The 17,581-nt window shown below is 44.7% G+C and overlaps 1 protein-coding gene across 44 annotated transcripts in view; it reads right to left on the reverse strand.

The window, feature by feature from the left end:
* LOC125697255 (UDP-glucuronosyltransferase 1A1-like) overlaps positions 1 to 17,581 on the reverse strand; it is an 85,554-nt gene that overhangs the window by 3,896 nt on the left and 64,077 nt on the right. For 3 of the 44 annotated variants that reach the window (XM_048954249.1, XM_048954258.1, XM_048954260.1), the window contains exon 2: positions 10,546 to 11,327. The exons of 29 other annotated variants lie outside the window; for them this stretch is intronic. In XM_048954249.1, coding sequence (XP_048810206.1) covers positions 10,546 to 11,327 — 782 coding nt within the window. Of the gene's footprint in view, positions 1 to 1,861; positions 1,953 to 4,222; positions 5,163 to 5,745; positions 6,695 to 8,405; positions 9,370 to 10,545; positions 11,328 to 12,349; positions 16,842 to 17,581 lie in introns of those variants that run through there. 12 more of the 44 variants (XM_048954250.1, XM_048954241.1, XM_048954246.1 and 9 more) reach the window with 11 other exon arrangements.

A 17,581-nucleotide genomic window follows, 5' to 3' on the forward strand; every position in this document is an offset into this window, starting at 1 on the left:
GTACCCGTTAAGTAGGTCAGTTAATCACCATGATTTTCCAATCCTTAAGTGAATACTCTGTGTTTTGCTTTTACACTTGTGGAATTTCAGATGAGCTTGATTTAGAGTCGATGTTCTTCTTCTCAGACCGTGCAGCTGCAAGAGAGACTTAAGATTTTGAAGTGCTCTGTAAGAAGATAGCTTTGACTTCTAGTATCTGAAATGTTGTGTCCATTTTGACTAAGGTAATACTCATCAGCTGCCAACTTCATCTGCTTTGTTTCTTTTATTTTTGATAAAAGAACAACTAGAAGATCTGCCATTGGAATGGAAACGCAGATGAATTCTTATGTAAAACAAACAGCCAAAGACTGAAGTGAAAACCCAGTGTCATAGAAAAATACTTGGTAAGCTAAGGGAGGAGAAACAAAGTTGGAGGGAGTTGTTGTGAACATCAGAATGGAATAAAATGAATGAAGTCTGGCACGGAAATGTAATCTTTAGGGCCTGAGTGGATAACAGAGATTGACTCCCTTGGTTTTTGCTCTGTTGTGTATTTCTGTGGCTGACCAGAATGCCGTAACCCACAGCCCTTTACTTGAGACTGAATCCAAACGGAAGGACCTTTCTGAAGGCTTGCCGATAGGTGGCATCTGAACAGCAGGCCTGAATCTCTCCTGCAGGCAAACAAGGTGAAACGCGGTTCGGATGTGGCTCTGTGACAGAAGATCTCTCTGAAGACAAATTCTTCACTAGGTCACTGCAGATAGCTAACGGAGAACTCAGGGCTCTGTTGTGTATGTACTCATGGGCATCTGGGAACTGCAAAGTCCTCCTCAGGTTTTGGGTGTTTTGGGCATGCATTTCTGTGGCTGCTAGGTTGACTTCCCTTCCTTACTTCCTATTGCAGTAGAACAGATGCTGCTGTTTCAGAGTGTGTTTAGCCCTTTTGTTTTCCGTGGGATCAATCACTTGGTTTTATTATCTTCTTCAAACATTCCTGTGTGCCAAAATCCAACTTTGTCACAACCTTTACAAATCCTCTGACAGTCCTGCTTTGAGAAACGGGCCGTGCAGTGGACATTTGCTCAAAAAATAAGAAAAGCTATGTTAGGTTTCCTTAATGGAACTGGATAACCCATATTTATGAAGTTCAGCATTGTCCAAACAAAATACACTTCCAGACCAGGTCTGGGACAAAGAATCTTATTTAAAATAAGCAGCCCTCTTGCTGCTACACCAGAGAAGTAGAGTTTCAATTCATGTCTGCTACAGTCTCCAAAATTCCTGCTGAACTGCTTATCTGCTCCAGGGAAGGGAATGAGCATTACTTGGTCTGCAGAAGTCTTGTAGACATATTAAAAAAATGAAATAACCTGAAAGAGGCATCTGGAAGGTAGTTAGGAATAAAAGGGAAAGCTCAGCTTTTCATGAACACTTGTCTGGTAATCTTGGAGGACTTCCAGAAAGCAATTTCCTCCTCATTGCACAAGGGATGAAGTGCAAAGTGCTTTTCTTAGCCACTTCCCCATTCATTTTGCCTGTTATCCTTTCCTATTGATAGGACCGCCATCTAATGGTATAAGCAAGCAGTGCAGACATATGAAAGTAATGGTGGGGTAGGTAAGGTAACTAACATTTGCCTAGTAAATGATTAGACACTGGTTTAATAAAAGGCTGGAAAATCAGCACTAGAGTCCGTGTGTGGATGGTGCTACTGCACCACCGTCTGTTCCTTTCAGAGAAAGAGTAGCAAAGCATTTTTTCACAAAAAGCTGCCTAGCAAATGCTAAACAGAAATAAAATACCTGATACACAAAACTACATTTTTATGACCACAGAAATCTATCAGAACAAGTACTAAAACCTGAGTATGACCCACCTGAGAGAGCTGCTTGTGAACACAGTTTACTCCTCCAATTACAATCATGTTGGGCATCAATGGTCTTGGATAATCTAACACAAAGTCATACCTCATGAGCCAAATGGAAGCCTTGCCTAAGAGATCTAATACCATCACATCTCGCTGAAGGAACTCAGAAGCCAGTTTTTCATATGGTTGGAAAAAAAAATTGCAGAGGAAAAGATTGGAGGTGTCAAAGATGACATTCTTCACACGCTGGAGGAAGTTCATGTGATCTGTATGGTCTGTAAGTGCCCTGGGGATATAAGAAGGGGGATTGGGACACTGGGTGGCCACAAAATCTAATCCACATGGCATTCCCCTCATGAAATACACAGAAGGGATGGAAAGGTGCTCGGCCAGTATTGCTCCACAAGGGAACACAGGGTCCGTAAAGAGAGCATCGAAGTTACTCTCCTCAAGATATCTGATAAGTTCTGCATTGTGCAGTAACTGTTCACAGGATATGAAACCTAAATCAAAGAGTCTTTTTACTTTTTCTTGCAGTCCATGAAATCTTTCCAGAAATGATCCTTTTTCAAATGCGCCCTTAAAAAATGTGTGGAAATTGCCATCCATCTCTTCCTGTGTGAAAGGGACCGTGTAGGATTTCATAACAAAATTCTCCGATGGCTTTATGTTTATATTGGCTTCAGGTGCAACGACGACTATTTCATGTCCTTTCTGCTTCAGGACTTCAAACATTTCCAGAGCACTGAACCAGGGACTGCCATCCACAAACACCACCAGCAGCTTCCCACCTGCAGCCAAGCTGAGCCCGGACAGCAGCAGAAGCAGCGACACTGAGACTTGTGGATGAGAAGGAAGCAGCAGGGCCATTCCTGCAGAAATGTGGCAGAGCTGCACTGCAAGAAAACTCCGGGCAGCTCTGAAGCAACAGCAACAGCCCTGTGGTCTTTGAGCTGTCTGCTCTATGCCGTAGACTGTGATCCTTCTGTAACGTGACTGCTGTGTGGTAAATGTTTAATCACTGGTTTGATAAAAGGCTGGATAGCCAGCAATAGAGTTCAACCAAGTCCATGGTGGGTGGTGCCACTGCTCCCACCAGCTACACCCCATCTGTTCCTTTTAGAGGAAGGGTGGTGTGTGACCCTGGAAGGAGGCAGGAGTGCCTGTGTGCAGCTCTGTGCTTCTAATAGCCTCCCTCAGGGTGAAACTTTTGCATCCACAGGAGATCTGTCATGCCCACATCACCACTGCATCTAGCAGCAGCTGTTCTCACACCTCTGGGCATGGCTCTCCTTCTGACCATTAATCTCTAGCAGACCTATGGACCAACACTGGATGTGAAAGAGCTGTCCAAGATGCTGTTAAAAATGGCAGCAGTTTGACTGCAGGACACATCACCCACACAGTGAGGTACTGCCAGTGCCTCCGAACATCTGGCCAGCCTCTGAGTAAAGAACTCAGATAATAGAGCACCTTGTCCTACTTTTGTTGGAACCTGGTAGTCCCTTTCAATAATGGCTACAAAGTCCCACTACAGACCTTCACTGGAAGAGCAAAGAATTTTTCTTCTACTGAGAGCAGCCCTGGAAGAAATTCTAGGTGAAAAACATTGAAAAATGCTTTGGCAGCTCTCGTGCCATTCACCGCGATCCACCATGCCACCATACCTCCTTCAGGCTCACAACATCGACGGCATCTCAGGTATCACATGGTCATTACCCAGGAATTTTTGACTGCGGTCTCCCTGTTATTTAAACACAGATGCTGCTTCCTAGCTTGAGTCTACTTGACACGTAATATTCCTGTAGAATTCTGCCTTTGGAAATACCCTCCTGTACAGCAGACAATTTCACGGACAAGGAAAGAAGTGGTAAGGCTGCAATGGTGTCCCAGCGCAGAAGCCTGCTGTGTGTTTGTCTGTAAGTTCTTCACCCCATATTTGCCAAGTTGAATGATTATATCTGACTGTGATGCTTTTGACAGCCTCTCAGATTCTCAACTACCTGTCTATCACTTTCTGTGAGATCCTTATGAGAGTAACGAAGTTACTCCATTCCGTACAATATATGAATAAGACCTAATGAAAAGTAGTCTATTACAAATCCAGTGTTCACTCCAGAGATAAATTTTCCTCAGATACATTCACTTTCTACAGAAGGCTGAAGCTTTCAAGGTGGACTCTTCCCTACCCTTGCCACACTCATTTTCCTGTACTCACCCAACTGGAGAATGGCATCTTATGAAGGAAAAGAAAGCCAGTCAGAAACAACTTGCAAACACTCATCTGAGCGTATTTTGCAAATGGAAAGATGGAGCTGCACACAGAAAAAAACAGAAGCAAGGAAGAATTAAAAGAAGAGAATGACCCACCTGAGAGAGCTGCTTGTGAGCACAGTTTACTCCTGCAACTGCAATCATGTTGGGCATCAATGGTCTTGGATATTCTAGCACAAAGTCATACCTCAGAAGCCATACAGAAGCCTTACGAAAGAGATCTAGCATGGTCACATCTCGCTGAAGGAACTCAGAAGCCAATTTGTTATATGGTTTATAAAGAAAGTCACAAAGAAAGAGATTGGAGGTGTCAAAGATGACATTCTTCACACGCTGGAAAAAGTTCATGTGATCTGCATGTTCTGTAAGTAGCCTGGGAACATATGAAGGGGGACTGGGACACTGGGTGGCCTCAAAGTCTAATCCACATAGTATTAACCTCATGAAATACACAGAAGGGATGGAAAGGTGCTCGGCCAGTATTGCTCCACAGGGCAGTGCAGGATCCATTAAGAGAGCATCAAAGTTACTCTGCTTGAGATATCTGATAAGTTCTGCATTGTGCAGTAACTGTTCACATTCTTTGGCAGTTGACTCAGACAATTTTTTCATATTTTCCTGTTCTCTAAAATATCTTTCCAGAAATGATCCTTCTTCAAATAGACCCTTTAAAAGTGACTGCAAACGGCCAAGCATCCCTTCCTCAGTGAACGGGACTGGGTAGGTTTTCAGAATAAAATTCTCCGATGGCTTTACGTTTAAATTGGCTTCAGGTGCAACGACGACTATTTCATGTCCTTTCTGCTTCAGGACTTCAAACATTTTCAGCGCACTGAACCAGGGACTGCCATCCATGGATACCACCAGCAGCTTCCCACCTGCAGCCAAGCTGAGCCCGGACAGCAGCAGAAGCAGCGACACTGAGACTTGTGGATGAGAAGGAAGCAGCAGGGCCATTCCTGCAGAAATGTGGCAGAGCTGCACTGCAAGAAAACTCCGGGCAGCTCTGAAGCAACAGCAACAGCCCTGTGCTCTTTAAGCAATCTGCTCTATGCAATAGGTTGTGATCCTGCAGTAACGTGACTGCTGTGTGGTAAATGTTTAATCACTGGTTTGATTAAAGGCTGGATGCCAGCACTGGAGTTCAACCAAGTCCATGGTGGGTGGTGCCACTGCTCCCATCAGCTACACCCCATCTGTTCCTTTTAGAGGAGGAGTGGTGTGTGACCCTGGAAGGAGGCAGTAGTGGCTGTATGCTGCTCTGTGCTTCTAATCACCTCCCTCAGGGTGAAACTTTTCATCCACAGGAGATAATATATGAATAAGACCTAATGAAAAGTAGTCTATTACAAATCCAGTGTTCACTTCAGAGATAAATTTTCCTCAGATACATTCACTTTCTACAGAAGGCTGAAGCTTTCAAGGTTCTCTTCCCTACACTTGCCACACTCATTTTCCTGTACTCACCCAACTGGAGAATGGCGTCTTATAAAGGAAAAGAAAGCCAGTCAGAAACAACTTGCGAACACTCATTTGAGTGTATTTTGAAAATGGAAAGATGGAGCTGCACACAGAAAAAAACAGAAGCAAGGAAGAATTAAAACCAGAGCACAACCCACCTGAGAGAGCTGCTTGTGAGCACAGTTTACTCCTCCAACTGCAATCATGTTGGGCATCAATGGTCTTGGATATTCTAGCACAAAGTCATACCTCAGAAGCCATACGGAAGCCTTGCCTAAGAGATCACGTGCAGTCACATCTCGCTTTAGGAACTCAGAAGCCAGTTTTTCAAATGGTTTATAGAGAAGGTCACAAAGAAAGAGATTGGAGGTGTCCAAGATGACATTCTTCACACGCTGGAGGAAGTTCATGTGATCTGTATGGCCTGAAAATGCCCTGGGAACATATGAAGGGGGACTGGGACACTGGGTAGCCTCAAAATCTAATCCACATGGTAGAAACATCATGAAATACACAAAAGGGAGTGAAAGATGCTCGGCCAGTATTGTTCCACAGGGCAGTGCAGCTTCCGTAAGGACAGCATCGAAGTTACTCTCCTCGAGATATCTGATAAGTTCTTCATTGTACAGTAACTGTTCACATTCTTTGGTAGTTGACTCAGATAATTTTTTCATATTTTCACGATCTTTAAAAAATCTTTTCAGAAATGATCCTTCTTCAAATAGATCCTTTAAAAATGACTGCAGACTGCCAGACAGCCCTTCCTCAGTGAACGGGACTGGGTAGGTTTTCAGAATAAAATTCTCTGATGGCTTTATGTTTAAACTGGCTTCAGGTGCAACGACGACTATTTCATGTCCTTTCTGCTTCAGGACTTCAAACATTTTCAGCGCACTGAACCAGGGACTGCCATCCAGGGATACCACCAGCAGCTTCCCACCTGCAGCCAAGCTGAGCCCGGACAGCAGCAGAAGCAGCGACACTGAGACTTGTGGATGAGAAGGAAGCAGCAGGGCCATTCCTGCAGAAATGTGGCAGAGCTGCACTGCAAGAAAACTCCGGGCAGCTCTGAAGCAACAGCAACAGCCCTGTGCTCTTTGAGCTGACTGCTCAATGCCGTAGATGGTAATCCTTCTATAATGTAATTGCTGTATGGTAAATGTTTAATCATTGGTTTGATTAGAGGCTGGATAGCCAGCACTGGAGTTCAACCAAGTCCATGGGTGGGTGGTGCCACTGCTCCCACCAGCTACGCTCCATCTGTTCCTTTTAGAGGAGGAGTGGTGTGTGACCCTGGAAGGAGGCAGGAGTGGCTGTGTGCCGCCCTGTGCCCTCAGGGTGAAACTTTTCATCCACAGGAGATCTGTCATGCCCACATCAACACTGCGCCGAGCAGCAGCTGCTCTCTCTTCTCTGGGCATGGCCTCTCCCTCTGGACATTCATCTCTGGAAGACCTATGGACCGACACTGGATGTAAGGGAGATGTTCAAGAGTCTGTCTGGAATGAGGAGGCTGATGAAGACTGAAGCACCATCCCAGGTTGGTTTGCAGGACGCATCACCCACACAGTGAGGTGAGGTACTTCCTGTGCCTCAGAACAGTCCCAAAGCACAGAGGGAGGGCTCAGCTTTGCCCTCTTTTACCCACATCTGCTTGCAGGTCCCATCCTACACCCACAGAACAGTAGAATCACAGAATGGTTGTGTTGGAAGGGACTGCTAATCTCACCCAGTACTCTGGCATGGTATCCACTCAGTGGATCATGTTGACCAAAGCTCTATTAGAAAATGATCTTCAGCAACTCTGCGGATGAGGCATCCTCAGGTTCTCTGGGCAGCACATTGCAGTTCCTGGCAGCAATCTGACTAGAGAACTCAGGAAATAGAGTACCTTGTCCTACTTTTCATTGAACTTGGCAGGTCCTCCCTATAGTGGGTACAAAGTCCCACACAGACATTCACTACAAGAGCAAAGAATTTCTATTAAATTGGGAGTGGCTCCGCAAGAAATTCAAGGAAGAAAACACTTTGGCAACTGTTGTATAACGCACCAGGATCAACCATGCCACCAAACCTTCTTCACTCTCACAACACTGATGGCATTTCAGTTATTAACATCACCAAGGACAGCCTGTCTCAGGTCTGCCTGTAAACACAGACGCTGCTGCTTCGTAGCTTGAGTGTTCATCACCTCTGGCACTCCTGTTCATCCTGACTTTGCAAATAGCCTTGTGTATTGCAGACAATTTCACTGACAAAGAAAGCAGTGGTAAGGCAGGAAATGTGCCCCAGGACAGAAGCCTGGTGGACATACCTCAATAAATAACTGACACTGCTCCCAGCGGTGTTAATTTGCCAAGTTACACGATTGTACCTGATTGTTTCACAGTCCCTCACATTTTCTACCAACCTTCCTTCACTCACTGCGAGGTACTCATGAGACCAGCAAAGGTACTCGACTCCATACAAAAGTAGTTCAATAACACATAATGAAAAGTAATCTGTCACAAATCCAGTGTTGATGGATACATTTCCTTCACACAGATTTGCTTCATAATGAAGGTTGGAGCTCTCAGGGTGGAGCACCACTCCGGTGGCATGCAGAGAAGGGAAACTTGCCTACACTCACCACACGCACTTGCCTATCCTCAACCAACTGGGAGAATGATGCCTTAAAAGCAAAACAAAAGCAAGTTAGAAACAACTTGCTGACTCTCGTTTGAGCATACTTTGCAAGTGAAAGATGGAGCTGCCTACGCAGCAAAAGCAGAAGCAAAGAACTGTATAAGGCAAGAACTAAAACCAGAGCACAACCCACCTGAGAGAGCTGCTTGTGAGCACAGTTTACTCCTCCAATTGCAATCATGTTGGGCATCAATGGTCTTGGATATTCTAGCACAAAGTCATACCTCAGAAGCCATACGGAAGCCATACGATAGAGATCTAGCATGGTCACATCTCGCTGAAGGAACTCAGAAGCCAGTTTTTCATATGGTTTAAAAATAAAATCACAGAGAAAGAGATTGGAGGTGTCAAAGATGACATTCTTCACACGCTGGAGGAAGTTCATGTGATCTGTATGGTCTGTAAGTGCCCTGGGAACATATGAAGGGGGATTGGGACACTGGGTGGCCTCAAAATCTAATCCACAGGGTATTCCTCTCATGAAATACACAGAAGGGATGGAAAGGTGCTCGGCCAGTATTGCTCCACAAGGGAACCCAGGGTCCGTAAAGAGAGCATCAAAGTTGCTCTCCTCAAGATATCGGATAAGTTCTGCATTGTGCAGTAACTGTTCACAGGATATGACGGTCGACTCAGAGAATTTTTTTATATTTTCACGGACTTTTAAAAATCTTTCCAGAAATGATCCTTCTTCAAATAGATCCGCTAAAAATGACTGCAAACGGCCAAGCAGCCCTTCCTCAGTGAACGGGACTGAGTAGGTTTTCAGGATAAAATTCTCCGATGGCTTTATGTTTATATTGGCTTCAGGTGCAACGACGACTATTTCATGTCCTTTCTGCTTCAGGACTTCAAACACTTCCTGCACGCTGAACCAGGGACTGCCATCCACAAACACCACCAGCAGCTTCCCACCTGCAGCCAAGCTGAGCACGGACAGCAGCAGAAGCAGCGACACTGAGACTTGTGGATGAGAAGGAAGCAGCAGGGCCATTCCTGCAGAAATGTGGCAGAGCTGCACTGCAAGAAAACTCCGGGCAGCTCTGAAGCAACAGCAACAGCCCTGTGCTCTTTGAGCTGTCTGCTCTATGCCGTAGACTGTGATCCTTCTGTAACGTGACTGCTGTGTGGTAAATGTTTAATCATTGGTTTGATTAAAGGCTGGATAGCCAGCAATAGACTTCAACCAAGTCCATGGGTGGGTGGTGCCACTGCTCCCACCAGCTATACCGTATCTGTTTTTCTTTGGAGGAAGAGAGGCATGTGACTCTAAAGGGAGACAGGAGTGGCTGTGTGTGGCTCTGTGCTTCTAATAGCCTCCCTCAGGGTGAAAATTTTGCATCCACTGCAGATCTGGGTGATGCCCACATCACCACTGCGCCTAGCAGCAGCTGCTATCTTTCCTCTGGGCATGGCCTCTTCTCTGAACATTCATCTCTAGAAGGCCTATGGGCCAACACTGGATGTGAAAGAGATGTTCAAGAGTCTGTCTGGAATGGGGAGGCTGGTGATGACTGAGGCACCATCCCAGGTTTGTTTGCAGGATGCATCGTCATGCACACAATGAGGTACTTCCAGTGCAGCACAACAGAGAGAGAGGACTTACCTTACCCTCCTCTCCCCTCATCTGATTGAAGACGTTACCGTAGTTTTACAGTATTATGAAATTATTGAATGGTACTGCTCAGGCTAACTAGGAGATTGCCGAGGCGCTGGAAGAACCCCATGTGATCCGTGTACTGTGTGAAGAACCTGGGAATGTAAGAGGGAGGATTTGGGCAGAGGGATTTGAATGACTGAGGGTCTGTTTCACAGCAGATAGGAAGAACGTGCAAAAGCACATGAAAACTTTCAAGATAAACCTAGAAGAGTGGCTGTCTACAGTTTGTGCTTCAAAGAGGGGCCTCACCAACCTGATCTCATCAAGCAGATTTCACAGAAAGGGAAAAGGTGAATGACAAAAGTCTGCAGATTTACCAAAGCTCTCTAGCTGGAATGTTAAGTGTAAAGTGAATCTTCATACGTCACTCTCTAGACAGCAAGAAGAATTCTGACACCCAGGGAACTGGCAAATTTGAGGTATGGTCAATTCTATGTGGTCATTCAGCCCTGCTGACATTTCTGCCAAACAAGTATCTATCTGCACAGGAAACACTAATAACTAACAATCTAACACTAACAACATAATAACATTTTTTGCAAACGGAAAGATGGAGCTGCACACACAGAAAGAAAAAGAAGCAAAGAAGAATTAAAAGAAGAGAATGACCCACCTGGGAGAGCTGCTTGTGAGCACAGTTTATTCCTCCAACTGCAATCATGTTGGGCATCAATGGTCTTGGATATTCTAGCACAAAGTCATACCTCAGAAGCCATACGGAAGCCTTGCCTAAGAGATCACGTGCAGTCACATCTTGCTGAAGGAACTCAGAAGCCAGTTTTTCATATGGTTTAAAAAGAAAGTCACAAAGAAAAAGATTGGAGGTGTCAAAGATGACATTCTTCACACGCTGGAGGAAGTTCATGTGATCTGTAAGGTCTGAAAATAGCCTGGGAACATATGAAGGGGGACTGGGACACTGAGTGGCCTCAAAATCTAATCCACATGGTATTCCTATCATGAAATACACAGAAGGGATGGAAAGATGCTCGGCCAGTATTGCTCCACAAAGGAACACAGGGTCCGTTAAGAGAGCATCAAAGTTGCTCTCCTTGAGATATCTGATAAGTTCTGCGTTGTGCAGTAACTGTTCACAGGATAGGAAACCTAAATCAAAACCTTTTTTCACATTTTCACGTAATCTAAAAAATCTTTCCAGAAATGATCCTTCTTCAAATGAATTTGTTATAAATCTGTGGAAATTGTCATCCATCTCTTCCTGTGGGAAGGTAACTGGGTAGGTTTTCACAGTAACATTCCCTGATGGCTTTACATTTATATTGGCTTCAGGTGCAACAACGACCACTTCATGTCCTTTCTGCTTCAGAATTTCTAACATTTCCAGCACGCTGAAAAAGGGACTGCCATCCACAAACACCACCAGCAGCTTCCCACCTGCAGCCAAGCTGAGCATGGACAGCAGCAGAAGCAGCGACACTGAGACTTGTGGATGAGAAGGAAGCAGCAGGGCCATTCCTGCAGAAATGTGGCAGAGCTGCACTGCAAGAAAACTCCGGGCAGCTCTGAAGCAACAGCAACAGCCCTGTGCTCTTTGAGCTGTCTGCTCTATGCCATAGACTGTGATCCTTCAATAACGTGACTGCTGTGTGGTAAATGTTTAATCACTGGTTAGATTAAAGGCTGGATAACAAGCACTAGAGTTCAACCAAGTCCATGGGTGGGTGGTGCCACTGCTCCCACCAGCTACGCCCCATCTGTTCCTTTTAGAGGAAGGGTGGTGTGTGACCCTGGAAGGAAGCAGGAATAGGTCCATGTGGCTCTGTGCTTCTAATCGCCTCCCTCAGGGTGAAACTTTTGCATCCACAGGAGATCTGTCATGCCCACATCAACACTGCACCTTGCAGCTGCTTCTCTCTTTCCTCTGGGCATGGCCTCTTCTCTGAACATTCATCTCTAGAAGGCCTATGGACCGACACTGGATGTGAAAGAGATGTTCAAGAGTCTGTCTGGAATGAGGAGGCTGATGATGACTGAAGCACCATCCCAGCTTCATCTTCAGGACACATCATCATCCACACAATGAGGTACTTCCAGTGCAGCACCACAGAGAGAGAGGACTTACCTTTCCCTCCTCTCCCCTCATCTGATTGAAGGCGTTACCGCAGTCTAACAGTAATATGAAAATATTGAATGGTTGTGTTGGAAGGGACTTTAAAGCCCACCCTGTTCCAACCCCTGGTCACACACAGGGTTTCCACTCTCCAGATCAGATTTTCCAGAGCCCTATTCAGAGTGGCCTTCAAGAACTGCAACGATTGTGCATCCTCTGTTACGCTGGGCAGCATGTTCTAGAGCATGGCCCCGTTCTGTTATCACACGGTCATTGCCTAGGAAAGTGGTAGAAGCTAACAATGCAGCCATAGGAAAGTAAGGGGGAAAATAAAAAGGTAACTAACCTTTGATAACAGTTTTTCCCGAGTACAGGTTATGCCTCCGATCAAGACCATGTTAGGCATTACAGGCCTGGGATACTCAAACACAAAGTCATACTTCATAAGCCAAATAGATGCACGGCTTAAAAGTTCAAGCAGTGTTGCCTCCTGCTGCAGGAACTCTTTGATCAAGTGATCGTACGGTGAATAAAGAAATGTACAGGTTAGGGTACTGCTCAGGCTAACTAGGAGATTGCCGAGGCGCTGGAAGAACCCCATGCGATCCGTGTACTGTGTGAAGAACCTGGGAATGTAAGAGGGAGGATTTGGGCAGAGGGTAGCATGGAAGTCCAGGCTGCACGGCAGTCCCCGTACGAGGTACACAGAAGGTATGGAGAGATGTTCAGCCACTATCTGTCCACAGGGAAAAAAAGGATCCATAAAGACACCGTCAAACATGCTTTCTTCAAGGTATTTCATCAGCTCTTTGTTGGAAAGAAGCCTCTTGCAGGAATCATGAAACATTGCTGTAATATTTGCTATCTTTGAGAATTTTTCCAAGAAAGGTTGAGGTAGGAAACTCTTATAGCCAAGCTTTTTAAATTCTGCCTCCACCAACTCCCTGGTGTAGGACACGGGGTATGTTTTCATGGTATAATGCATCGACGCACCTATTCGCAAACTTATCTCTGGAGCAATGACCACAATTTCGTGTCCTCTGTGTCGGAGCCGCTCCACAACCTGGCGCATGCTGAGCCAGTGACTGCCATCAATAGGGATAACCAAAAGCTTCCCACCTTCAGAAGAGGTCCTCAGGAGTAGGAAAATCACAGCCCAGGAGGCAAGAAAATGAAATCCTGGATGCAAAGAGGCCATTTCCCTTCTGTAGAATGTCCGCAAGACTTTATGTGGATGCAGAGATCCCGAAAGCAAGAAAGAATGACTTGTACTTTGCTCTTCCATCTTTGCTAAGGTAAATGGTTAATTCCTAATGGTCCGTAAGCAGAAATATGGGTAATCTTTAACTTTAAGTGAAGGTTGAATTTATGATTTGCACACACAGAGAAGGCTTTGGACAAATGAGATATAGTTGAGCGTTGGTGTCAACATTGAAGCATTCAAGCGCTCGAGGGACAGCAGTGGGCAATGTGCTTACGTGAAACACTGAACAAAGCCATGAATGGAGGCAGTGCCTGAGCCAGCAGCCACTGTCAGTGCCCAGCGGTTAACATCATGTGAATGCTGAGCTCCCTGCCTTCACGTCTGTTCAGCTTGTTGGTACAACACTTGTCACAGAAATCTGAGCTTTGCATAATTTTGTACCACTATAAGCAAAAAGTAAAGATTGATAGGCAGCAGGTTGATAAGGCTTATCTTCAGATTTGTTTCTATACGGTAGCAGTTATCAAAGTGAAAGCCTTTGGTCTACAGTAGAAAATGCAATGCAAATATAGCAATAACTTCTGCTGTTGCAACACCACAGTGGTGTGAAACAGTGAATAAATGACCACATCTGCACTTTTTACAAAGTTTACTATCTCAAGGCTCACTAGGGAGATTTGAATAAGTTACGGAGGAAGAGTAGATAGCTAGAAACGTAAAGTCATCTTTTTCAAATCATCCTCTCATGTGCCATCCTACACTGCTTCTTACAGAAATTCAGAGTCAAAGCAGCTCTCTTTATTGTGTTTGATTGCATACACTACCGAGTGCTGGGGTACTCATCCACAAAATCATTCTCTGTGGCACACCATGAGCGTTGGGCTTTATACACGGAGATAGTTTCTGTCCTTTGCATCCTTTGTCCATCCAGGTCTCCTGCAACTAATCAGTATTCCACAACTATTGTGGGTATTTAATCTTCTGACATACAACTACTCTGTCATTTATCTAAATACAGCATGTGTGCCACGAGTGTGTAATTTTTTGGTGACGTGGTTAGGCCAAGCTAAGCTATCCCGACACAACTGTGCAGTTTAGACATCTTCATTGAAGCTTTTCCAGGCAGAAATCCTTGAGGTGATTCTAGTGCAGAAGGCTAAGTACATCTGTAAGTCCTGAGCATGGAAGGACTGGGATGAAGGGTGGCTTTGTAGTCTAAGCTACACTGAAGACCACACATGAAATAAACTGAATAGAGAAATTTAGCAACGACTGGTCCACAGGGAAACAGGGGATTCATCATGACGGCATCAAATTTGTAATCCTGAAGATAGTTCATTAACTTTTCATTGCGTAAGAGGTACTGACAAGCAAATGAGAACACATTGGTCAGTTCTGATACATGACTGAGTGAAAACATAACTATTTCTCAAAGGGTCGGGTCAAGAAAACGTATTTCACCAATGAAGCGAACAAGCTCAGCGTGTATCTGGTCTTTCCACTTAAGTGCATGGGGCTGCTGGCAGGAGAAGAGAACTTCTCATTTCTACCAAACAGTACATGAAAGCAAAAAGCAGTTGTATCTCATTTTGTAACTTGATCTGTAATCTTTAGCTCTATAAAATGTTTCAGCTTTGCCTCCTCCCTCCGCTTTTGCTAGGAAAAGCGTCCAGAGTTCACATACCAAGCTGGCAGCAGTAAACAGGAGCCCGCAAGCCTAGCCGTGGTGTCACCAAAGTTTGAGCAACATATTAACCAAAGCTTTTTTACATCAGCCACGACAAAGCAGAATAAGCTGTCCTTGTTTACGAGGGATCATAGGAGTTCATAAGAGAGCGGCTCAGGACAAACTTCTTTGTGAAAGAAACGATGCATCAGAAAAGGCAGTCCTTGATCAAGGGGGCACGTTAGAGTTAGAAAATTGGAGGTTTGGGCCAAAATGTTTTGAGATTTCTTGAAAATAGCTACTTTCAAACAAAGTTAAGAAGACCTAGCTGTGGTATGAGACAGTGGGAATTTTCCACTTCTGTCCTCTGATTACTAGAAGAAAGGGAGGACAAAGCTTTTGAGCTGCTTCTGCAGGTGCTGTGCTAAGACTTTTGAGGAGAAAAACAAAACAAAACAAAACAACAGCATAAAATCACGATCTTGGAAGTCCTGTTCTCTGTCACACTCTGCAGTAGCCTGCAACTGCTTTAGACGGATCAACAGTTATGGTGGAGTCAAACTTTTCTTGATAGCACTCATGGCATAAGGTCAAGTAATGGCTGCAAATGGCAGTTGGAGAGATTCAGCAGGGGGGTTGGACTAAACGACCTGTAAGGATCCCTTCCAACTCAAGCAATTCTATAATTCTACTGAGATTTGGAAGATGTTTCAGTGCTTTTTACCCCTGAGGTGTAGACAGTCTGCCTGTATAACACCATGGCTGACTTGATCTAATGTTGAGGAGTTCCACCCTGAGGACTTGCTTAGACATCCAGATCTGGTTGATTTGAGTGGGATTGAAGTGCTTAAACACTCCGGAGAAACTGGGCTGAAGCTGTAGCAACTAACACAGTGGACAGACAGGGAATACTAAGTGGATAAGTGAGTGAATGACTGAGGGTCTGTTTCACAGCAGATAGGAAGAACGTGCAAAAGCACATGAAAACTTTCAAGATAAACCTAGAAGAGTGGCTGTCTACAGTTTGTGCTTCAAAGAGGGGCCTCACCAACCTGATCTCATCAAGCAGATTTCACAGAAAGGGAAAAGGTGAAGGACAAAAGTCTGCAGATTTACCAAAGCTCTCTAGCTGGAATGTTAAGTGTAAAGTGAATCTTCATACGTCACTCTCTAGACAGCAAGAAGAATTCTGACACCCAGGGAACTGGCAAATTTGAGGTATGGTCAATTCTATGTGGTCATTCAGCCCTGCTGACATTTCTGCCAAACATGTATCTATCTGCACAGGAAACTCTAATAACTAACAATCTAACACTAATAACATAATGCAGTAAAGCAACATAGAAGAGATTAAGCAAACAAACAAACAAGCAAGCAGAAACAGATAAAACCTTAAGGCTAACAGCACGTGCATAACAGTGTAAAGGTTGTGCCACTGGATTGTAAGCAACACACAAACACCTTGCAACAGATTCAAGCTTACTTGAGTCCAGAGGTTGAAGTCCACTGGCAGAACAGTAAGTTCAGCCTCTTGCAAAGGTGAAGGAAAAAAAGAGATATCTCCCTGGAGAAAATAATGCTGAAGTACAGAGTTGAGTGTCAAGCCTGTACACTGGCAAGAGCACAGTAAGTACCCCCATTTGGAGGAATCAGCGAATACCTATTCATAATTCTACCAATTCCAGCAGTCACTATGTCTCTCTCATTAACCATCCTTTCAAAATTCATTCATAGGTTTTGTGTGCAAAAAAACCCCAACGTCCTGCTGGTGTTGATCCTGGTGAGGTTTTTGGTGTGTGGTACGAAACACTACTCTCCTTTGTTTGTTTAAGCTTGCTGCTTCCTCATTAGGGTGTTTGTTATCGGTCAGGTAGTGGAAGAAACAGCGCATATCAGTTCCCCTTTCACCTTCTCTACTCTTTCTGGGATTTCGAGACCGCTGTCACAGATTCTGTCGTAGCTCTCTGTAAAAGTTCAACCACAGTTTATTCCATCTCTGCTTTGCTAGACTGACTGCCTAGTGTGAGCCCTCTTCAAAATGCTTCAGTTTTGTTATGTGCATCTTCCTTAAAAAGAAAGAGGCAGGGATGTAGAGAAGATCTGCAATGACAAAACGGATCAGAGGGTGAACAAAGATCTCCTCAAACAAAACTCTCACGCAGAAGATGCTTAGAAACAGCGAACTTCACATCAACAGCCCTGAGTGAAGAAGCCGTGAGAAACCTGCTCTAGTTTCAAAGCTGTCTTTTAGCAGAGAGTACACGACTAATGAAGAGTTACCCAGAGCCAATTGCATCTGAAAGACTTTCTTCAATTCTTACTGAGATATTCAGATGTCTTCATTGAAACAATCCTGGCACCTCTTGGCAAAGAAAAAGCAGCCTGAAATGCTTGGAGGTGGGGGTGGATTTGGGAAGGACTGTGCTTCAGACACACATCAAGCATCAGAAGAATACTAGCAGCCCTTACACACACACAGCTGAAGGAGAATTTTGATGACAGTTCCCTGTGAGACATGCGACAGCCTGAAGAGTTGGACTTCAGAATACCCAATATCCTTTATGGCCGGTGCACATGCCATGCTTTTTTGCTATACAACAAACTAGACCTGTTGGCATGAGAGGAGGGGAAATAGATTAAAAAAAACCCCACTACTGGAGAGCATCCACAGGAGGGCAAGGAAGATGGGGAAGGGTCTGAAAAGCGAG

This window comes from Lagopus muta, chromosome 8 (genome assembly GCF_023343835.1).
Source record: "Lagopus muta isolate bLagMut1 chromosome 8, bLagMut1 primary, whole genome shotgun sequence".
NCBI lineage: Eukaryota > Metazoa > Chordata > Aves > Galliformes > Phasianidae > Lagopus > Lagopus muta.